Source organism: Mustelus asterias, chromosome 3 (genome assembly GCF_964213995.1).
Source record: "Mustelus asterias chromosome 3, sMusAst1.hap1.1, whole genome shotgun sequence".
In the NCBI taxonomy this organism is placed as follows: Eukaryota; Metazoa; Chordata; class Chondrichthyes; order Carcharhiniformes; family Triakidae; genus Mustelus; species Mustelus asterias.
Window position 1 is genome coordinate 53,845,335 of NC_135803.1, and position 19,303 is coordinate 53,864,637.

Genomic DNA, 19,303 nt, shown 5'->3' on the forward strand with positions numbered 1-19,303 from the left:
ACAGGGCCAAATTGGCTGAATGAAAAGTAGCATGGAACATGTGGGAGACTAGAGTCAGAAGACCAATGGAGCATAAGACAACAGAGGGAGTTGCAAAGGTAGGGAAGGGAAATGTAATGGTTTACCAAAGGAGAACAATGATTTTGAATTTGCGACATTAAGATGGAAACCAATGGAGATCAGTGAAGAGAAGTGAGATTACACCTTGGAAATTTAGTGAAGGAAAGGATCTGGAAAACGGAGTTTTGGACAGGCAGGAGTTTGAGCGCAGGGGAGCACTGGAAGCCAGCAAGACAAACATCAGAAAAAAAGAGTTTAAAGAAACCAAAAAGTGTGGATAACTGGATCAGTGGCAGTCGGGATGCAGTGAAGATCGGTGATGTTGCTAAATTGGAAATAGGCAACTTTGATACTGGAGAAGATGTGGAATTCTAAACTTGCTTAGGGTCAAATAAGCAATGGCTGTGAATCATTTCGTTCAGTTTGAGTAAACTGCCAGAGAGTTGGATGGAATCATGAACAAGGATAAGATTTTTCTGCTCGTAAACAAGTAAGAATTGTTTCAGTAGTCCTAATGTTCAATTTGAAGTAACCTCCCTCACCTATGGAGGTAATTTTCAGGTAAGCAATTTAACAGCACAGACCAACTGCAGAATAATGGATCTTATATATATATATATATATTCAAGTCCCTATTTTCATTCTTTCAATTGTACTCATTCATGTGTAATTACATCTAGAAGGTGATAGCTCACAAAATCCCCAGAAATGAGGTGTGGATCTGACTCTCTCTCAACACAGCAATATGAGAAACACAAAGGGGGCAATTCTCCCATCCCGATTTGCACGTTTCTTTGGCACGTCGGGATGGGAGAGTCGCATGTTGGCCATTTCGCGGGATTCGTGCATGCGTTCCCGATGTATGCGCATCTCCCACAGCCAGAGAACAGTCGCAGTCAAGACTGCGCTGGAAACCAGCAGGAAGAGAGGTAAGTGGTTCAAATCTTTTTTTAAATGTATTTTAAACGTCATTACCGGGCCCGGCACGGAACTTCCCGGGCCCGATAGCATCCCCCACCCCGCCAGGAGTATTTCACTCCAGCAGGCTTTAGAGTAGCTCTCCACATTCGGGGAACTAGTGGGAGACCCCGCCGGAGTGAAGGGGGTGGGCTATCAGGGCCCTCCCCAGGCATGGGCACTGTCCACCAGGCCTCGGGCAGTGCCAAGGGGGCGGGGCCTATTGTGGGAAGGGCCTTATGGGTGATCGGTGGGGATGGGGAGGTCCCTCTGCCACTCTGCATTGGGATCGGTCGGGGTGCTATTAATGAGATTCACGATTGTGACTTCTGCATTGCACAGAGTGGGGAGATTCAGGTCTGATGTTACACTGAAAAACAGTCGGGATTTAGACCAGTTTTCTTGCCAATTCAGCACTTTTGGGAGAATTGCCCCCAAAATTCCTCATTATTGACTTCTCCATGAGCAGAATGTAAAAGGTTAATTCAAGTCATGTGCAAGGCATACTACACACCAAACAAGTTTAACCAGTTCCATATCTGTCTGCCACAGGAATCTCGGAAGGCCCTCGAGTCCCAGTGGTAGACTGCCACATTCTTTCCATTACCGCCATAACTTCCAACCCTCTTGGAAAAGGGAATTAAGAGCTTGATAGCCTCACTGAAATTTATCAGCTTCTTACTCAGGTAGACTGTCTATGGTACGGACTGCCCATTAAGTACTAATCAGGCACTTAACAGGGCAATGGCTGGCCTTTCCAGGGATCAACGATGCTGGGGTGGAAGGACCCTGTGGTGCAAGCCCTATCTGCCAAGAGCTGCTAGCCAATCAGAGCCTACAGCTCTCTTGTACAGCAGCGCCACGAGGGAGCTGGTGGCTGCAGTCAGTAATGCATACACCCAAGACCCAGGGTCGTCGAGTGACCCAGGCCACAGATATGTGATGGTGGGAGGGGAATCACAGAATGGGGGTAGAGAGACTTCAGCAACAAGGGCATGGGGGTGGTTCTTTGTGCCCCACCATTCTCAATGCCGGATTTCTTGATCAGACATGTATCAGTGAATGAGGAACCCCTCCCACGAGCCTTCCCACCACAGACTTAATGGAAGCAAAGGCAGGAAGGTGGCAGGGTCCACCACCCTCCTGTCTGATTAAATGAATGTCCACCACCAAATGCACCATGGTGGAGCCTATTAAATTCAGCCCATGATTTAAAAAAAGTTAAAGCTTATTTATTAGTCACAAGTAGGCTTACATTAACATGCAATGAAGCCACTGTGAAAATCCCCTAGTCGCCACACTCCGGGTACACTGAGGGAGGATTTAGCATGACCAGTGTGCCTAACCAGCAAGACTTTCGGACTGTGGGAGGAAACCAGAGCACCCGGAGGAAACCCACGCAGACATGGAGAGAATGTGCAAACACCGCACAGACAGTGACCCAAGCCGGGAATCGAGCCTGGGTCCCTGGCGCTGTGAGGTAGCAGTGCTAACCCGGTGCCATTATGATTTCCCATCTTCAATATATAAATGCAATTAATTTTCCTTCAAAGGTATAACAAAAGGAAAAACAATGCTTCAGTTTCATTTTAGAAACAAAGATATATTCTACAGTCATAGAGGGGTATTATGTAGTTTTTCCATTTGGCAGCCACATTCAGTTAATAAATGAACACTCAAGACATTAGATTTTTACAATTTTTTTAATGTAATTGAGTACTCTCATTGTGGAAGGAATTTTGCTTCCAGCAATCAACCACAGGCAATGGTTGACACAACAAAAGATGCACCAACAACCACATTACCAGCTATGAATAGGACATTCGTTCCTGGACTTAACACTTTAGATAATAATAACAGAACAGCTGAATTTTAAAGTAACTCTGAATTGGTTAGGAATGTTTGTCCACGTTAAAGCATGATAGAATTGTAGATTATTGCTATTATTCTGTCAAGCTGCGACGACATGCTGTATCAACTTTACCCAAAACAAATTTACTCAATTTTTATAGTTCTCTTTATCCCCATGCTAAGCGACATTTGCCCTTCGCCCTCTGATCTTACTGACTGCCAGTTCTCCAACACCTCAAATTTAAAAGACCCATCTCCATGTTCAAACCTCTTCTGTATCTCAGTGCAACAACAGCCCACTATCCCGCTTCAATTCTCCATTCTTCACATACTCATCACCACCATCCTGGGCTTCGCCATTGGTGTCTGTGTCTTCAATTACCATCATTCGTACTTTGGAATTCACTCCCTAAGCCTCTATTTCAAACCCTACTTGAAATCTACTTCCTTGATCAAGTTTTGGGTCACCAGTAATAATCTCTCCTTCCATGACACTCAATTGTTCTTTCATTTCACTTTTGTGAAACCTTTTTGGACATTTTTCTACATTAAGGACATCAATATAAATGCAAGTTGAGCTTGTTGAATGTAGCACATAATAACATGTCAAAAATCCTTTCACCATGATATTTATTCAAAGGGCAGGTCCAACGAAACAACAAAAGTGGCACTCCCGCGCTATTAATTGAGGTCTACCCTCATCAAGAAATCCTTTGTATATTCTCCAGTTTTAGTTTTCTCTGAAGTTTGATTAATGACTCACTAGAGACGATTGACTGTTTAAAAAAATCAATTTGTCGCTTATTCATTATTGTGAAGAATATCGGAAGCAGCTCCACTGCCCATTTGTGTTTGCACTTCCTCCTGCATACAAGAAGTAAAAGGTTCTATTCACACACCTACTGCAGGATTTTAACCTGCATTACACTAACAATAGAGTTAACATATTGTTAGAAAATCCTATTGCTTTGCATTGAAGCTATAGGTTTAACAGCTTGACTCATGCTAAATTTTAGAATCATACAATTCCTACTGTGCAGAAGGAGGCCATTTTGCCCATCGAACCTGTACCAACAATAATCCCATCCAGGCCCTATGCCCGTAACCCCACATATATTTACTCTATTCATCCCCTGACACTAAGGGGCAATTTTATCATGGTCAATAAACCTAACCCGCACATGGATTCATAGAATCCATGAATTCATAGAATCCCTACAGTGCAGAAGCAGGCCATTCAGCCCATCGAGTCTGCAGTGACAACAAGCCCACCAGGCCGTATCCCAGTAACGCCATGTATTTACCCCATTAATCCTCCTGATTTACATATCTTGGGACACTAAAGAGCAATTTAGCATTGCCAATCCTAACCTACACATCTTTGGAGTGTTGGAGGAGACAGACACACCCGGAGGAAGCCCACGCAGAAACGAGGAGAAAGTGCAAACTCCACACAGACAGTCACCCAAAGCTGGAATTGAACCCAGGTCCCTGGCGCTGTGCCACCGTGCTGCAAACATTGTTTATTGTCTACAGGAATATTGTAATTTCTTTCCACTTCCAAAGGTGACATCAAATGATACTTAAATTTACATGGAAGGGAATTCAGTAAAATTGTTACACACCATACAACATTTTGAAATTTTATTTTGCTCCTCTGCAATATTTTCCTCTTTCCCCAGTTTCTCAGCACAGTTGCATGGGTGACAAAAGTCTCCTGAGATTTCATGCAAGTTGTCACTTTACAAGTCTCTACATTGTATTTTTTAAGGCCAGTCGGTGGTGGAGGCATCACAACCAAGCACAATTGTATCCTTGCTGAAGACTGACACATGGTCACTTTGTTTATGTGCAGCAGTGGTAGCAATGGCTGAGTTTCCCCACAAGCTGTGGTTGCTTCAGCCAATGTATCATGTTGCTAACAAACCGGTTACATAATAAAGTAGCCCTCAAGTTATTTATGAAATTTCAATCTTTGTCTGGGAAAATATTGGCGGTACCTTTTCTTAAAGCATGTCCAAACAGGATAACAAATTTATGAAATGATAAAAGTTGCTCAGGGGTCTATAGGTTAATGAAATAGTTTACAGTAATTTTAGTTTAGACAGTTGAAATACTATCCAACTCAAGATTTGAATTTTGCTTTTCATTTTTATTTCAATTCCGCATTGTGAATTTGATATTTGATTTATTATTGTCACATGTATCAGGATACAGTGAAAAGTATTGTTTCTTGCGCGCTGTATAGACAAAGCATACCATACATAGAGAAAGAAAGGAGAGGGTGCAGAATGTAATGTTACAGTCATTGGGTGTTGAGAAAGATCAGTTTAATATAAAATATGTATTTGTCTTTAAAGTAGCTTTAATAATATAGTTTAGTCACATAAAATTCATGAAATTTGAGTAATTCATTTGAAAATGAATATACCATGGTATTACAAAACAAGATTGACATTTCTAATCAGATGCAGCTATTTTAGCTGTGCATGACTTATTGATAGCCAAGGGTTTCATGTTAATGCATCCAGTGTTCCAATAGCATGCTATAGCAGCTCTGTATTCATTTGTTAATAAATACTGTCACCGTGTGGATTATTTTAGAAGTTACAAGAGCAAACCGTTTTAAAATTTAAAAAAAGACAATTTGCTATCCACTAAGCTGAAACATGATACTCGAGAGTATTGACACAAAATATTTATTTGCTTTTTAGTGTCATAAAGGCTAAATCAGATGCCAAAGGTCAGGTGAAATATAGAATAAAAAGTCTAATTTTGTTCTATTAGTCTGATTTAAAATAATACTGGCAAATTATTTCATTCCAAGTGAATTATTTCATTCGAGTGGCTGGGATTCTCCCAAAAAAATTCTAAGTCCTCAATGTGTGACAAAATGGGAGTAAATCCCGCCGGTTTTTTTTGCGTGATTTCCAGAATGAATCTCCGACACTCTGTGCATCACAGAGTGCCCTAACGTGATTCACTCTGGAAAATAGGGGGTGCCAACTGAGAGGCCGGCGACATAGCACTAAGCGGGCCACTGCACATGCGCCGATCTGTCAGGGCGGAGATTGGTGCATGCGCAGTTGTCCACCATTGTCAGCCAGCCCCGCAAACCCCCATTGCTGGCCTTCTGACCTCCCAACCCCACTCCCAGACCTTCCCTGCAAGCCCCAATGATCCCCCCCACCTCTCCCCACACCAGCCAGTCCCAATCTCCCTGAAGTCCCTCCACCCCCCCTCTCCTAATTGACCAGCCCCAACCCCTGGCAGCCCTGACCCCCACCCCGATGGCCAGCCCGATCGCCATCCTCCCTCCCTCTGTCACTGCTCCCAAGTGCAGAGTAGTAGCAGGACCCCCCCCCACCCCCATCGATCACCCCCCAATAGGCCTTGTCCCTGGCCCCATCCCCTTGGCACTGCCCAATGCCCAGTGGGCAGTGCCAAGGTGCCTCTTAGGCAGTGCCAGTGTGCCAGGCTGGCACTGTCCAGGGGGCACTCCCCCTCACTGCTGACCTTCTATGAGGCCTCAATGGCCTCTCTTCCTACCAGCGGGGTTGGGCCGCCTGTTCCCCATTAGCAGGGAGCAGGAGTAAAGACTGCTGAAGGGAACCACTCCCGGCAAGGCAGGGATGGGGGTGGGGGGAGACACTAGTGGGCCCAGAGAATTCAGTCCCAGGCCCACTAATAGGATGCAAATGGGGGATTTCCATATTGTAATCAGCTCCGTGCTGATCAGGAGCCAGAGACACGCGGAGGCCGTGGCGCCCAGTGGGAAGCCCACAGATGGCCGCCACTAATATCGCCCCCTTTGTTTCCTATTTTGTAGTTTGTCATTTAGATCCTTGTAACTCCACTGACTTGCACTGAAATCAATGTCACTTTCAATTCAAGTATTTGACATTGTTTATCCCAACTCCAGAGTAAAAATAATGGGCAGAATTTTCCCGTCCCGCCCGGCATAGGAATCGTAGCGGGCAGGACACGGATCATGCAAAGGTCTGGGGTGAGCGCAGCCGGAAAATCCCGCCCAATGTGTATCATGTTGTATTGTATTCATCCATTCGTTTCTGAAACACTGAAAACCAGTCTGTGCGAATAACCAAAGTTACTGCAAATAATTTGAACAGCAACCTATAGTTCCTTTAACGTCATGAAATGTCCCAAGGCACTTCATAGGAGCACTATAAAACAAAGTTTGATACTGGGCCTCAGAAGGAGTATTAGTTTAGATGACCAAAAGCTAGGGCAAAGAAGGCAGCTTCATAGTGTGTCTTAAAGGAGGAAAGTGAACTAGAGAGTTGGAGAGGTGTACGGAGGGAATTCTGGAGTTTAGACCCTAGAACGCTGAAGACAATGGTGGCGCAATTAAATTTGTGGATGCACTAGAGGTCAGAGAAGGGCAGCACAGATATCTTGGAGCTGGAGGAAGACAACAGATAGGGTGGCCAAGTAGGGGTTTGAAAACAAGGATGAGAATTTTAAAAATCAAGCTATTGCTTTAAAAGAATCAATATAGGCCAGCAAGCACAGGCACAATAGACGAATGGAGCTTGTTGTGAGTTAATATATGGGCAGGAGAGTTTCTGACGGCTTTAATTTTATTGGGGGGGGGGGGGGTTAGGTGGGGCAGAGGGTGAGGGTAAAATATGGGAGACCAGCCAGGAATGTGTTGGAATAGTTGAGTCCAGGGGTAATAAAGACATGAATAAGGGATTTTTAGCAGCAGATTAACTGAGTCAGGGATGAAGTTGGGGTGATGTTATGGGGTGGAACTAGGTGGACTTGATGATGAAAGGAATATGAGGTCCCAGGTTCAGCTCAATCAATGTGACACTAATGTTGCAAACAGACTGGTTTAAACTCAGAGGATTGCCAGGGAGGGGGATAGATTTGGCAGCTGGGAAACTTAGTAAATGAAAAGGCACAAATTACAAGGAAAGAGAACAGAAAAGGCAGCTGAATCGGCAATTTCAGAGTTCTTCAGGAGAGAAACAGACCATTTGGCCCAACATGTCTATCCCAATGTAGATCCTTTACCCTATTGACATATCCTTTGATCTTTTTCCCTCTAGCATCTTCCTAAATGCATAATCTCATTTTGCTACATGATATTTCAAGTGAGCAAAATATTTTGAAATTAAGACATCTTTTGCGTCAGCAGATTGTATACACCATACATCACAGGCATTGTTAAAGCACTTCATGCAGGCCAGATGGGGAAAGTCTAAACTGGTTGATCGGACTGGAATGTGCTATTTAAAACCCTCGTGTCACTTGGCCACATTAGAAGGAATGAGGGTTGAAAAATGTGGTGCTACCTAAGTGTTACATTACATTAGGATTAACAAATCAACAGAGTTTCTTATGTCTTCGGCTGATTACTTTTTTTTCCAACGTTCCGTGACATTTTCTTTATTGAACTTTCTGGGTTCAATTAAAAAATTGCACCTTTAACATAATGAACTGTCCGATACACAGTGTATTGTGAGGTAACTGAAAGTATGGTTGAAAAGTAAGATTCTACACGAGTGAACTGTGGTTTAATGAGCCAAGTCCTGGTACTTTAATGTTATATAATTTCATTGTTTTGTAAATGCAGTTATCATTCCTATATTTAGCACCATTACATTGTCTCCAATAGCCAAGTATTTTCCAAAATTCATTTCATGTTTAATCTGAAAACAACAAGTAGCAATTTTCTTTTGGATACTGATTATTGCCTATATTTCAAGCTCCAATATCAGTTTCTTTCATAGTGTTCCATTAAAGTTGTGTACATTTCCTTTAACAAGATTGATATAATCAAAATCTGCACAGAATTGCTGCAGGAATTATAGAACGAACATTTTTCTCATGTACAATAGCAAATGTAAAAAATATTTCTGCATAAAGCTGTTCTTACTGAATTACAGTAAGAAGTTTAACAACACCAGGTTAAAGTCCAACAGGTTTATTTGGTAGCAAAAGCCACACAAGCTTTCGAGGCTCTGAGCCCCTTCTTCAGGTGAAGAAGGGGCTCAGAGCCCCTTCTTCACCTGAAGAAGGGGCTCAGAGCCTCGAAAGCTTGTGTGGCTTTTGCTACCAAATAAACCTGTTGGACTTTAACCTGGTGTTGTTAAACTTCTTACTGTGTTTACCCCAGTCCAACGCCGGCATCTCCACATCCTTACTGAATTATCCAGATTTATTCATAGAATGAAAAGATTTACTGGATTAACATGATAATCATCTGGGCCAGGTTGCTTTCTGACTCTTCTATCATTTGTCATGTTAGAGATAATCTACATGTGGGACTATTGGTTTCATCCAATTATTTAGACATCAAATGTCATTGCTCAAGAAAACATTGCAGCAATTGCCTGCAAATGGATAGGTAAAGGAACTTCAGTACTTTAGAAAATTTGGGGTAATGTGTGAAATTGAGGCATTACAGTTATGAAGAGTCATGAGAAGTCAGATTTTCAAAATTGAGAAGGATTATGGTACCCAAGCAGCATAGAATATTTCCTCTAATCCAGAGGGCAGCATCAGAGGACACATTCTTAAAACAATGAAAAGAATTCAACTGAGTGATTTCAGGAAAAAACATCTTTACACAAAGATTCACTTAGAATGTGGAATCATCTGCCAGAAACCATGATTGTTCTCCTTTTAAAGAGGGGATTTGATAAGTTTATTGAAAAGATATATGCCAAAGTGTACGAGTCAGTATTTCATGGTTTGATTTTACAGGCGCAACACCAAGTTGGAAATGAGTGGGAAGGCTGAAGGATCAGTGGAATTGGTCACACATGTGGTTAAGTCACTATTTTAAAGTCAGACCGGTCTTTAGTGTTACATGTTATGATTCTGTTTAATTGTAGTTAAATAGCAAAAAAAATAGAAACTTGGGGAGCAGAGAAGTGAGGTTAGTGTTTCTCTGAAATATAGGCTGAGGGGTTGGGAAGGGCAGAACAGTCCCACAGCTACAGTGCCATTTGTGGGAGGGTATGATTTCCAGTATGACAAGTTTACATTAGGTGTAAACACAAAGTTATAATGGGAAAAGATGACATGAAAATGTGACAAAAGTGTCAGTAAGCTTTTGTAAATTGAAAGTATGCACAAACATAAGGGGCCCAATTCTCCCATCCCGACGCACACTTTTTTGGCACATCAGGATGTGAGACATGCGTGTCGGCCATTTCACAGGATTCGCGCATGCGTCCCCGACGCATGCACATTTCCCACAGCTGGAGAGCAGGCGCAATCGAGACCGCGTTGGAAACCGAAGGGAAGATAGGTAAGTCATTTAAATCTGGTTTTAATGTATTTTAAATGTGATTATCGGGCCGGGCACGGAATTCTCCAGACCTGATAGCACTTCCCACCCCGCCAGGAGTATTTCACTCCGGTGGATTTAGTAGCTCCCCACTTGCTGAGAACTAGTGAGACACTCCACCGGAGTGAAGGGAGGGGGCAATTGGTGGCCCCAGGGGCATGGGCTGCAGGGGGCGGGGGTGTTGCCCCCTGGGCATGGGCACCCTGGCAATGCCAGCCTGTGCCCCTCGCACTGCCCAAGGGGCAAAGTGCCCATGCCCAGGGGACACATTGGCACTTCCCACCGGGCATCAGGCAATGCCAAGGGGCAATCGTGGGTTGGGGGTGTCCCGCTGCTTCTCTGCAGATGGGATTGGTCAGGGCTGGAGGGAGGCCAGTGATCAGGGCGGACTGGGAGGGAGAATGGTCTGCCGGGTGGGGCTCTGCCTCCCGTGAGGCGGGGAAGTGGGGGGCTGGAGATCGCGGTACACTGGGATGGGACGGGGACGGGGGGGAAGGGGGTGTTTGGGCTGGCCCGGGAATGCTGTGCAGGCTGTGATCGGGCCATGGGGGGGGGGGGGGGAATGGGGGATAGCACTGTGAGGGTCCCGGGCTGGCCAGCAAACTGCAATCTGACAGTTTGGGGCCGCTGCGCATGTGCAGAAGCCTGAAACTGTCAGACTCTGGCGTGAATAGGCCCCAAGCTTTTAATGATATTCACGATTGTGACCTCTGCAGTGAACAGTGTGGGAGAGATTCGAGTCTGAACTCCCACTGAAAAAACAATCGTGATTTACATCATTTTTATCACCAATTCAGCACTTAGAATTTTTTTGGGAGAATTGGGCCCATGATTTCTAATGTATAGAAATGCTGATCGAGAGTAGGATTAGACTGTGGAGTGGTGTAAAATATTGGTAAACATGGACATAAAATAAACATTGTCGAAACTATATGGGAAGGAAGAGAGATTTATGGATTGCTAGAATATGAAGGCAGTTCATGGCATCCATACATGAACTGCCTGTGATTCTTGCATAGAATCTTTCCCTCTAGCTATTCAAGAAAGAAACAACACAAAGTTGGTCTCCATGACAGAGGGACCAGTGGCCCCTGCAATGTAAATGCAACATGGAGGAATTGCTAACACCATTAAGATGGGATTGAGGGGGATGTGCAGATAACAAAATTCTCTAAAAATTAGTCCACAGGAACATCAGAAATGATAAAGAAATCTGTCCAGAAAAGCAGGGAAGTTCTCCCAATGTTTTGACCGAAATATATCCTTCAATCAACATGGAAAAAAGGTCAATCCGGTTATTTACCACCTTGCTTGTGGGATCTTTGTGTGCAAATTGGGTGCCACGCTATGTTACAACAGTGGCTACCCTTCAAAATACTTCATTTACTGTAAAGCATTTGGAACATCCTGGGGTCATGTATGGCATTATATAAATACAAGTTTCTCTTTCTTTCCTTGCTCCTGAATGTATTCAGGTGAATCAATTCTGTTGCTAAAGAGGCCAAATTTAATCTACAGTCAACAATTTTTACAAATGGGCCAGATTTTGTCATTGCCGCAATTACTTGAATTATCAAGTAATGACGAAACACTAACCTAGAATTAGTCTTCATTTGCCAAAGGCTAGATACAAAATAAATACAAAAGTCACAAATTATACTGTTATAATATCCTAGTCTGGTGCAAAATTTCACACCTCTTTGTCTAATCTTGCGCCAGATAGTATAAGCAATGACTGACAATTTTTTTGTTGGGCTTGAAACTTAATATCTGGGCAATGCACTGCAAACACTTCAGGAGATGTCAATCTGTCTCACTAGTTCTGATCTTAGTGGGGGCTGCGGTACAAAGTGTAGACATTCAAAAGTACCATCCATGCTGCAGATGGCCTAGATCAGTCCCATCATAGATCTGTTATGATCACTCTAAACAGTGACAAAAATGTACAGCAGTTATTGAAATCACCTTGCACTTTCCACTAACATTTAGAACAAGAAACATGACAATACAATGAGATGCACATTTCTATATCTCAGGTTGCTGATCATAATTTTCAACAACATAATTAATTACAAAACAATGTTAGTTTATTTATTTGTATTGTTAAGGGAAAGCTAGAGGATCACCATACAGAAATGAAAGGGCCTTCAAAAAAGAGCAGAGAGGAAAAACTTACCACAGCCTTGAAGAAGTGGAAAGAAGGAAAAATTCTGCATTAAAAAAACTATGTATACTACTGCCAAGGTGAACCAAACAATTAAGCAATATTGCACCCAATTTAGAGAGAACAAGCATGAGAGGTATTTCTACAACACTTGCAAAGGTCATACATTACATAGTCCATAAAACTAAACATGACTGAATTCGATAGAAAGGCCAAGAGAAACTTGGAAACTGCACTGGAGAAAAATGCAATGAGTTAACTACAGGTACTTATTGCAGAATGTTATGAATATTCAATGATATACACAGTAACACCCAATTACATTAAAGAGCTGTGTCAAGTGGGGCTTGAACTTGAACTGCCTGTTATAAAATTTTCTTATATCCTTGGTCCTCCAAATAACTCACAATGAGTTAACCCTATTTCCCCCATACACTGGGTACCAACACAGCTACTTTTAGAAGGAATTGCATGCAGGAGGTCACAATTTTCAACTTGAAGATCATAATCTCCAACCATATCAGAGTCTGAACTGTACCAAGAATATACGAAGAAACAAACATACAAATTAGCAGCAGGAGTAGGCCACTTGGCACCTCATCCTGCTCCGCCATTCAATAAGATCATTAATAACCTGATTGTAACTTCAACCCCACATTCCTACCTACCCCCAATACCCTTTCACCCCCTGGTTAATCAAGAATCTATCAGCTCTGCTTTAAAAATATTCAAAGACTCTGCTTCCACTGTCTTTTGAGGAAGAGAGCTTCAGAGACTCATGGCCCTCAGAGAAAAGATTTTTCCTCATTTTCTGTCTTAAATGAGTGACCCCTTATTTTTAAACAGTGACCTCTAGTTCTAGATTCACTGAAAAGTGAAATATCCTCTCCACCCTATCAGTACCCCTCAGGGTCTTAAAGGATTTGATCCAGTCACCTTTTACTCTTCTAAACTCTAGTGGACTTGTACATGGCATTGGTGAGACCACATCTCAGTCCAGTCTTTTCTCACAAGACAAACCACCCATTCCTAGTCTAGTCTAGTAAACCTTCTCTGACCTGCTTCAAATACATTTATATAGATTCTTAAATAAGGAGAGCAATACTGTACACAATACTCCAGATGTGGTCTCACCAATGCCCCGTACAACTGAAGCATAATCTTTCCAACTTTTGAAATCAATTCCCCTCAAAATAAATGGTAACATTTTATTAGTTTCCCTAATTGTTTGCTGTACCTGAATACTAGCCTTTTGTGATTCATGCACAAGGACACCCAGATCCCTCTGGACCTCTGCAATCTCTCACTATTTAGATAATAAGCTTCCTTTTTATCCTTCCTGCCAAAATTGACATTTTCACATTTGGCCACATTATTCTCCATTTGCCAGATTTTTGCCCACTCACTTAACCTATATATGTTCCTTTGTACTCAGAGTGATAGTGAAGGCCTGATTATTTGCACTATTGTTATGCATTCTGGGTAATGTCATCTCCCCAGCTGCGACTAATGCTACAAATAAATTTCCCTCCATCATCTCGGCTTTGATTAGGGGCTGATTATTTTTACAGCAATCTCAAGGAAAAGCAAGATAAATATTTTGCAAATCCCATAGGTTATGGGGAAGCACATATAGATTTTTGGAAAAGTAAAAATGGAAAAGCAACTGTAAGGAAAGACAAATATATTACAATGACTGTAGCCTATGTTGTGGTCACAGTTTATGTTTTTAGTATGAGTGGATACTTCAAATATACAACTTGTAACTAAAAATCTCACATATTTGATCAGCATGCCATCAACAGCTCTGCCTGTAGTTAAGGCTGTTTTCACCATATACACTCAAGAACAGCTTGGTTATCCAGGGATATAATTGTACAACAATGAAAAGCTGATACAGCCAATATTATTTTCCTCAAGAGAAATATGAGAAGATATAATTTAGAACTTGAATGCAGAACCTTGCTCAACTTATGTTTTTTTTTTAAAATGGAAAAGAACATAACCTAATCTCAAAATTTACATCTTTTACTTGAAAACCAGCAATATATAGGTGTAACTTTAATCGGGTGCACCTCAAGAAGGAACAGTTAATTTAATGAGATATTTGAAGGGCTTGGTAGACCAGCAGCTCTTTCCCTGCTGAACATTTTCGTATGTTCTTGTCTTTATATTTGATGGTGTTAACACACCAACTGAGAGATCAGTGTAGCTGAGCTTAATCATTGGTAATAGCTCAGGAAATAAATACCTCTTTCTAATTCATCATTTTGTAAATATTCCACTTCAATTTGGAGTATTATTAATTACTCTAATGAATGCTTCCATTTCAATGGATAATGTTCTTAGTTAGCAATGTCTTTTTCACTGACACAGAGGGTTTTTAGTTCAACTTCAGGCCATGGGGAAGAAACTTGTTCACTTAGCTTTGGTTGTATCAGAGGGGTGGAAATATCAGTGGGGAGGGCTGAGCAGTGTCAGGATGGGGAGGGGGGGACCAAGCAGCATCTGGGTCCAGGGGGGGGCGGGGGAGAGGGGCGAGCAGCGTCACGAGGTGCTATAAACCAAGTCAAGGGTACAAGTAAACTGTTTGGAGGGTGGGAGTAGGCTATTTATAGTGTGTGGGTGAGGTGTATTGGGAGGGGAAGGGTCATTAACTGTGTTGAGGGTGGGGATGTGCAGTGTTGGGGGAGGGGGAAGGTGAGCAGAGTCAGGTTTGCAGTTGTGCTGGAGCGTTTTGACACTCCACCTGCTGGACTTACAGCTGAGTTCTGCTCCCAAGCAAGCTTCAAGTCTGCTAGGAACAGCTGAGTAAGTGTAAGTGTAAGTATTAGGCAAACACAGCCTAAATTAGTGTGTTCACAGCACAGGGGTGGGGGCTCATCAGCGAGGGCTCCCGTGTTACCATTTCTGAGGTATCGGAAGTTCTTGGTCTCACCGTGAATTTGTTCTTTCATGGAATGAGGACTATGCTGGAAAGGACAACATTTGTTGCCCATCCCTAATTACCCTTGAAGTTAGAGGCCCCTGGAACTTCCAACGCCATTGTGACCTTCTATAGTAGTGAAAATCTCAGTCTGCAATTGGAATCAAGAGATCTGGGCTTTTTTTAAAACCTGTGTTTCAAAACATATTTGAAAATCAAATGTCAAGATATGCATTAAATACGCTCAGAATATTTATAAAGGGAACTCATGCAGATATGGCACAGATAATCGTAAAATGCTGCTACGAATGTAAAATAAGGCTAGAAGCATTTGCTGCATTTAAAAAAGCGATTCAAAATTGCATTTGAGACTGGGCTTGATTCAGAGTAATTTCATAATTCTCACTGCAACTCAAAGCACACAAATGAATTAGAGTAATATCCAGAGCAAACTGTTATACTTGTCACATTATAACTTTGCATTTACCTGTCCATAAAAAGCAACTCGGTAATATCTTCCAAACAAACGTTTTTCAGAATGAACAACCTCGGTGATCTTGTGGTAAGATCGATGAATGTTGTAGTAGAGATCTGACAGTTTCTGTAATGAATTAAATGGTTACATGAATATTTTAGCTGGGAGAAAAGTTTGTTACTGATGTAAAATAACAACGCTCCTATTATTGATTTGACCACATGGATAATGCTCAGAACAATTAACATGTAACAACACACAAGATAAAGTGGTAGGAAGCAGGTGAAACTCTAAGCTGTTTCAACTACTGTTTACTCCTAATAAGATTTCTGTCAATACTAATCAAATGATAGCATATGCATTAGTATATACATATTAGAAAATGATAGTTTCCTGTTCCATTGTCTCAGCTTACGGGTGTTAATAATACAAACTTCTTTTTCATTCCACCCATATATATATATGGATACAACACAAACTTCAAGGAATCATACAGCATAGGAGATGGTCATTCTGTCCTTCATGCCTCTGTCAGCTGTTACAGCTGGATGAGGATGAATGAACTGACTCCCCTTTTTAATCAACCCCCTTGTTTGGTCAGAACAAGGGTTTGTTTAAAATTCTTTCCCTGTGGATATGTTTTCCCCAATCCAAATGTATTTATTTTTACAAGGAGCCAAATTAACCAGGCTTTCTTGAGTCAAAGAAAGAGTGAGTTTATTACTTACTAAAACTCGAGGAAAAATAATAAAGATGTGACTCTCACACTCTTGCATCAGAAATGAGAAAGTTAAGGGTTCAAACAAAAGTTAAAACGAATGTACAAATCAGTCTTTGGCTTGTCGCTGAATTGTAATTGTGGCGGCCATTAAGTTAGATGATCCTGGGAGGGCTTTGGAGCAGTCCTTGCTTGTTTTGCAGTTTGGTGGAGACACTTGCTGACTTATGCCCAGAGGGAGAGATGACTTCTTTGCCTCTGTGGGGTTAACTGAAGAGACTGTCCTGTTTTTTCCTACTTGCAACCTTCTCTCTGTTAAAGCACACTTGCCTCCAGCAAGAGAGAGGGGGAAAGTCCTTCTTGCTTTTTGGATCTTCTGTTATTGTCACTCACTGGTCTTCAGCTAGTTTTAACCCATTTTCCCTGCATATTCCCAGAGAGGGAAATAGGCATGTTTAGCATCTACAGTCCATTTTGCTTTCATATCTGAACTTTCTTTTGACACATTCTGAGATATAAATCAACAGGTAATGGATTTGTTTTTGGATTTCTGATGAGTTGTAGGAAACTGTCTGCACAAAAACAGGAGATTAAAGTCCAGCTTTTTGCATTTTCCATGTCTTTATTTCAAGTGTCTCCGTTTGAAGTGGGCCTTAACACTTCTTCGGGTACAAAATTCCATGTTCTCAGGACAGGGTCTTCGTATAATCCATATAGGAATTTTCCATAAAGTGGTCACTTTACAGTATTAGCCATCCTTTGATCAATGTCTTTATATGTATTTATTTTAGAGAAAAACACAAGTCTTCCTTAAAATGTTCAATATGCCCATAGGTAGTTAGTGAATGTGTAGCCCACATTCGAGACTAGGTACTTTAAAAGTGATCAAATTAGCTTAATTCCCCATAACCTGTGAATGCTTGGTCTCAAATATACATCCAATTCCCTTTTGAGAGTTACTAGTGAATCTGCTTCCACCACTCTTTTATGTGGTATATTCCAGATCAAAGCAACTCATTCATTAAAAAATATTTTCCTGGTTCTTTTCTTAATTATCTTTAATCTGTGTCATTTGGTTCCTGACCAAACTAAATTTTTTAGATTTTCTTTAAAAATAGTCAAGTGAGGGGTCAGATTTTGCCTGAGAATTATTGAGAGCTAAGGAGAGACAGACAAAAACAGCAAAAGAGAAACCAAAAAAGTATGGGAGAGAGAGAGAGAATATATTTCACAAAATGGCAAAAACATATTAACAAATTATGTTGGCTTCTTGAAGGAGTTGATTCAGATTTAATAAGATATTTATTTGATCTACTTTCCTCTTGCAGTTCAACAGAAATACTTCAGACTAAACTCAAACTTGAAAGAATTCCCTCAGGCAAACACTATAAAAACTTATATTGAAACTTTTAAAATCCCCATCTCCAGCAATATTCAGCTTTCTCAGGGTTACAATAACAATTAGCAGCACGGTGGCACAGTGGTTAGCATTGCTGCCGCACAGCACCAGAGACCCAGGTTCAATTCCCTTGGGTGACTGCCTGTATGGAGTTTGCATGTTTGCCCCATGTCTGAGTGGGTTTCCTCCGGGTGCTCCGGTTTCCTTCCACATTCCAAAGATGTACAGGTTAGATTGATTGGCCATGCTAAATGCCTTAGTGTCAGGGGGATTAGCATGGTAAATACACAGGATTACGGGAATAGGGCCTGGGTGGGATTGTTGTTGGTGCAGGCTCGATGGGCCGAATGGCCTCCTTTTGCACTGAAGGTTCAGTGACTCTGATGAAACAAAACCATATGCAATTATGGATGCAAACTGTTTCATTTTATGAAAACACAAATGTTATAAAAACAGATCAGCAAAGTCCACAATATACCTTGAAGTCTCTCTTCTTCTCATAAACTAAAATAACAGGCTTGTAGACATTTGCAATAAGTTCGTGTCGTTCAGATTTCCAAAGGTAATCAACACATGCTTCCAGCTGCTCCACAAGAGTATCCTATTCACAAACAGGAAACAATAAAGACTTAAAATCATTATCTTGATATTTACAATAACACAGTAGGACCAACCATCATAACATTGAGCAAAAAATATATTAAGATAATGATTGAATTGAATGGAACATAGCTCATGGAGAGAAAGACAAACAGGCAGCAGTTATTTCAACTATGCTGTGAGGGTTATGAAGGTCATACTGACCAATGGGCATTTATCAACGCCATTGGAAAGTACACCTAATGCCTAAAGATGATGGGTTGCACTAGCTATGGTTTCTAATGGTTCTTTTACATTATTGCAGTGCTGATGGTTCGCTATGTGTGTATCTAATAAAGCCTAGCCACCACTAAAAGTAAACTTATCAGTTTTCATTCGGAGTACCCAATCTTTTGCTTGATTTATAGATCTCGGTACTGTGCCTTTAAGAAATGTATTTTAATCGTGTGTCTCTGCAGGGTATTTCTGCAGTCCTTGGCAATCTGTCGGCACCGTGTTGTCTATAGTCAGTGTCCTTCATTGCTGCTGAGGCAGTATAATTGATATGTTGATTTTAATGTTCCATTTTAAAAGGAACCTATTTATTCCAACTCTGTTTGCTGTCTGACAGCCAGTTTTCAATCCATGCTAACACTTCCTCCAATTCCATGGGCTTTTACTTTATACACCAGCCTCTTATGCAGCACTTGTCAAATGCCTTTTGGAAATCTAAATACACTACATCTGCAGGATCCCCTTTGATTATTGACTCAAGCACCTTACCAATAATAGATGTTAAACTGACTAGTCCATAGTTCCCTGCCTTCTGCCTTTTTGAACAAGGGCCGAA

The 19,303-nt window shown here is 41.5% G+C and overlaps 1 protein-coding gene across 1 annotated transcript in view; it reads right to left on the bottom strand.

Moving 5' to 3' along the window:
- Positions 1-19,303, bottom strand: part of dock10 (dedicator of cytokinesis 10) — a 339,343-nt gene that overhangs the window by 27,524 nt on the left and 292,516 nt on the right. Inside the window, exons 48-49 of the mRNA XM_078208965.1 lie at positions 18,353-18,475; positions 15,770-15,883 (exon numbers count right to left, since the gene is read on the bottom strand). Coding sequence (XP_078065091.1) covers positions 15,770-15,883; positions 18,353-18,475 — 237 coding nt within the window. The remainder of the gene's footprint in view (positions 1-15,769; positions 15,884-18,352; positions 18,476-19,303) is intronic.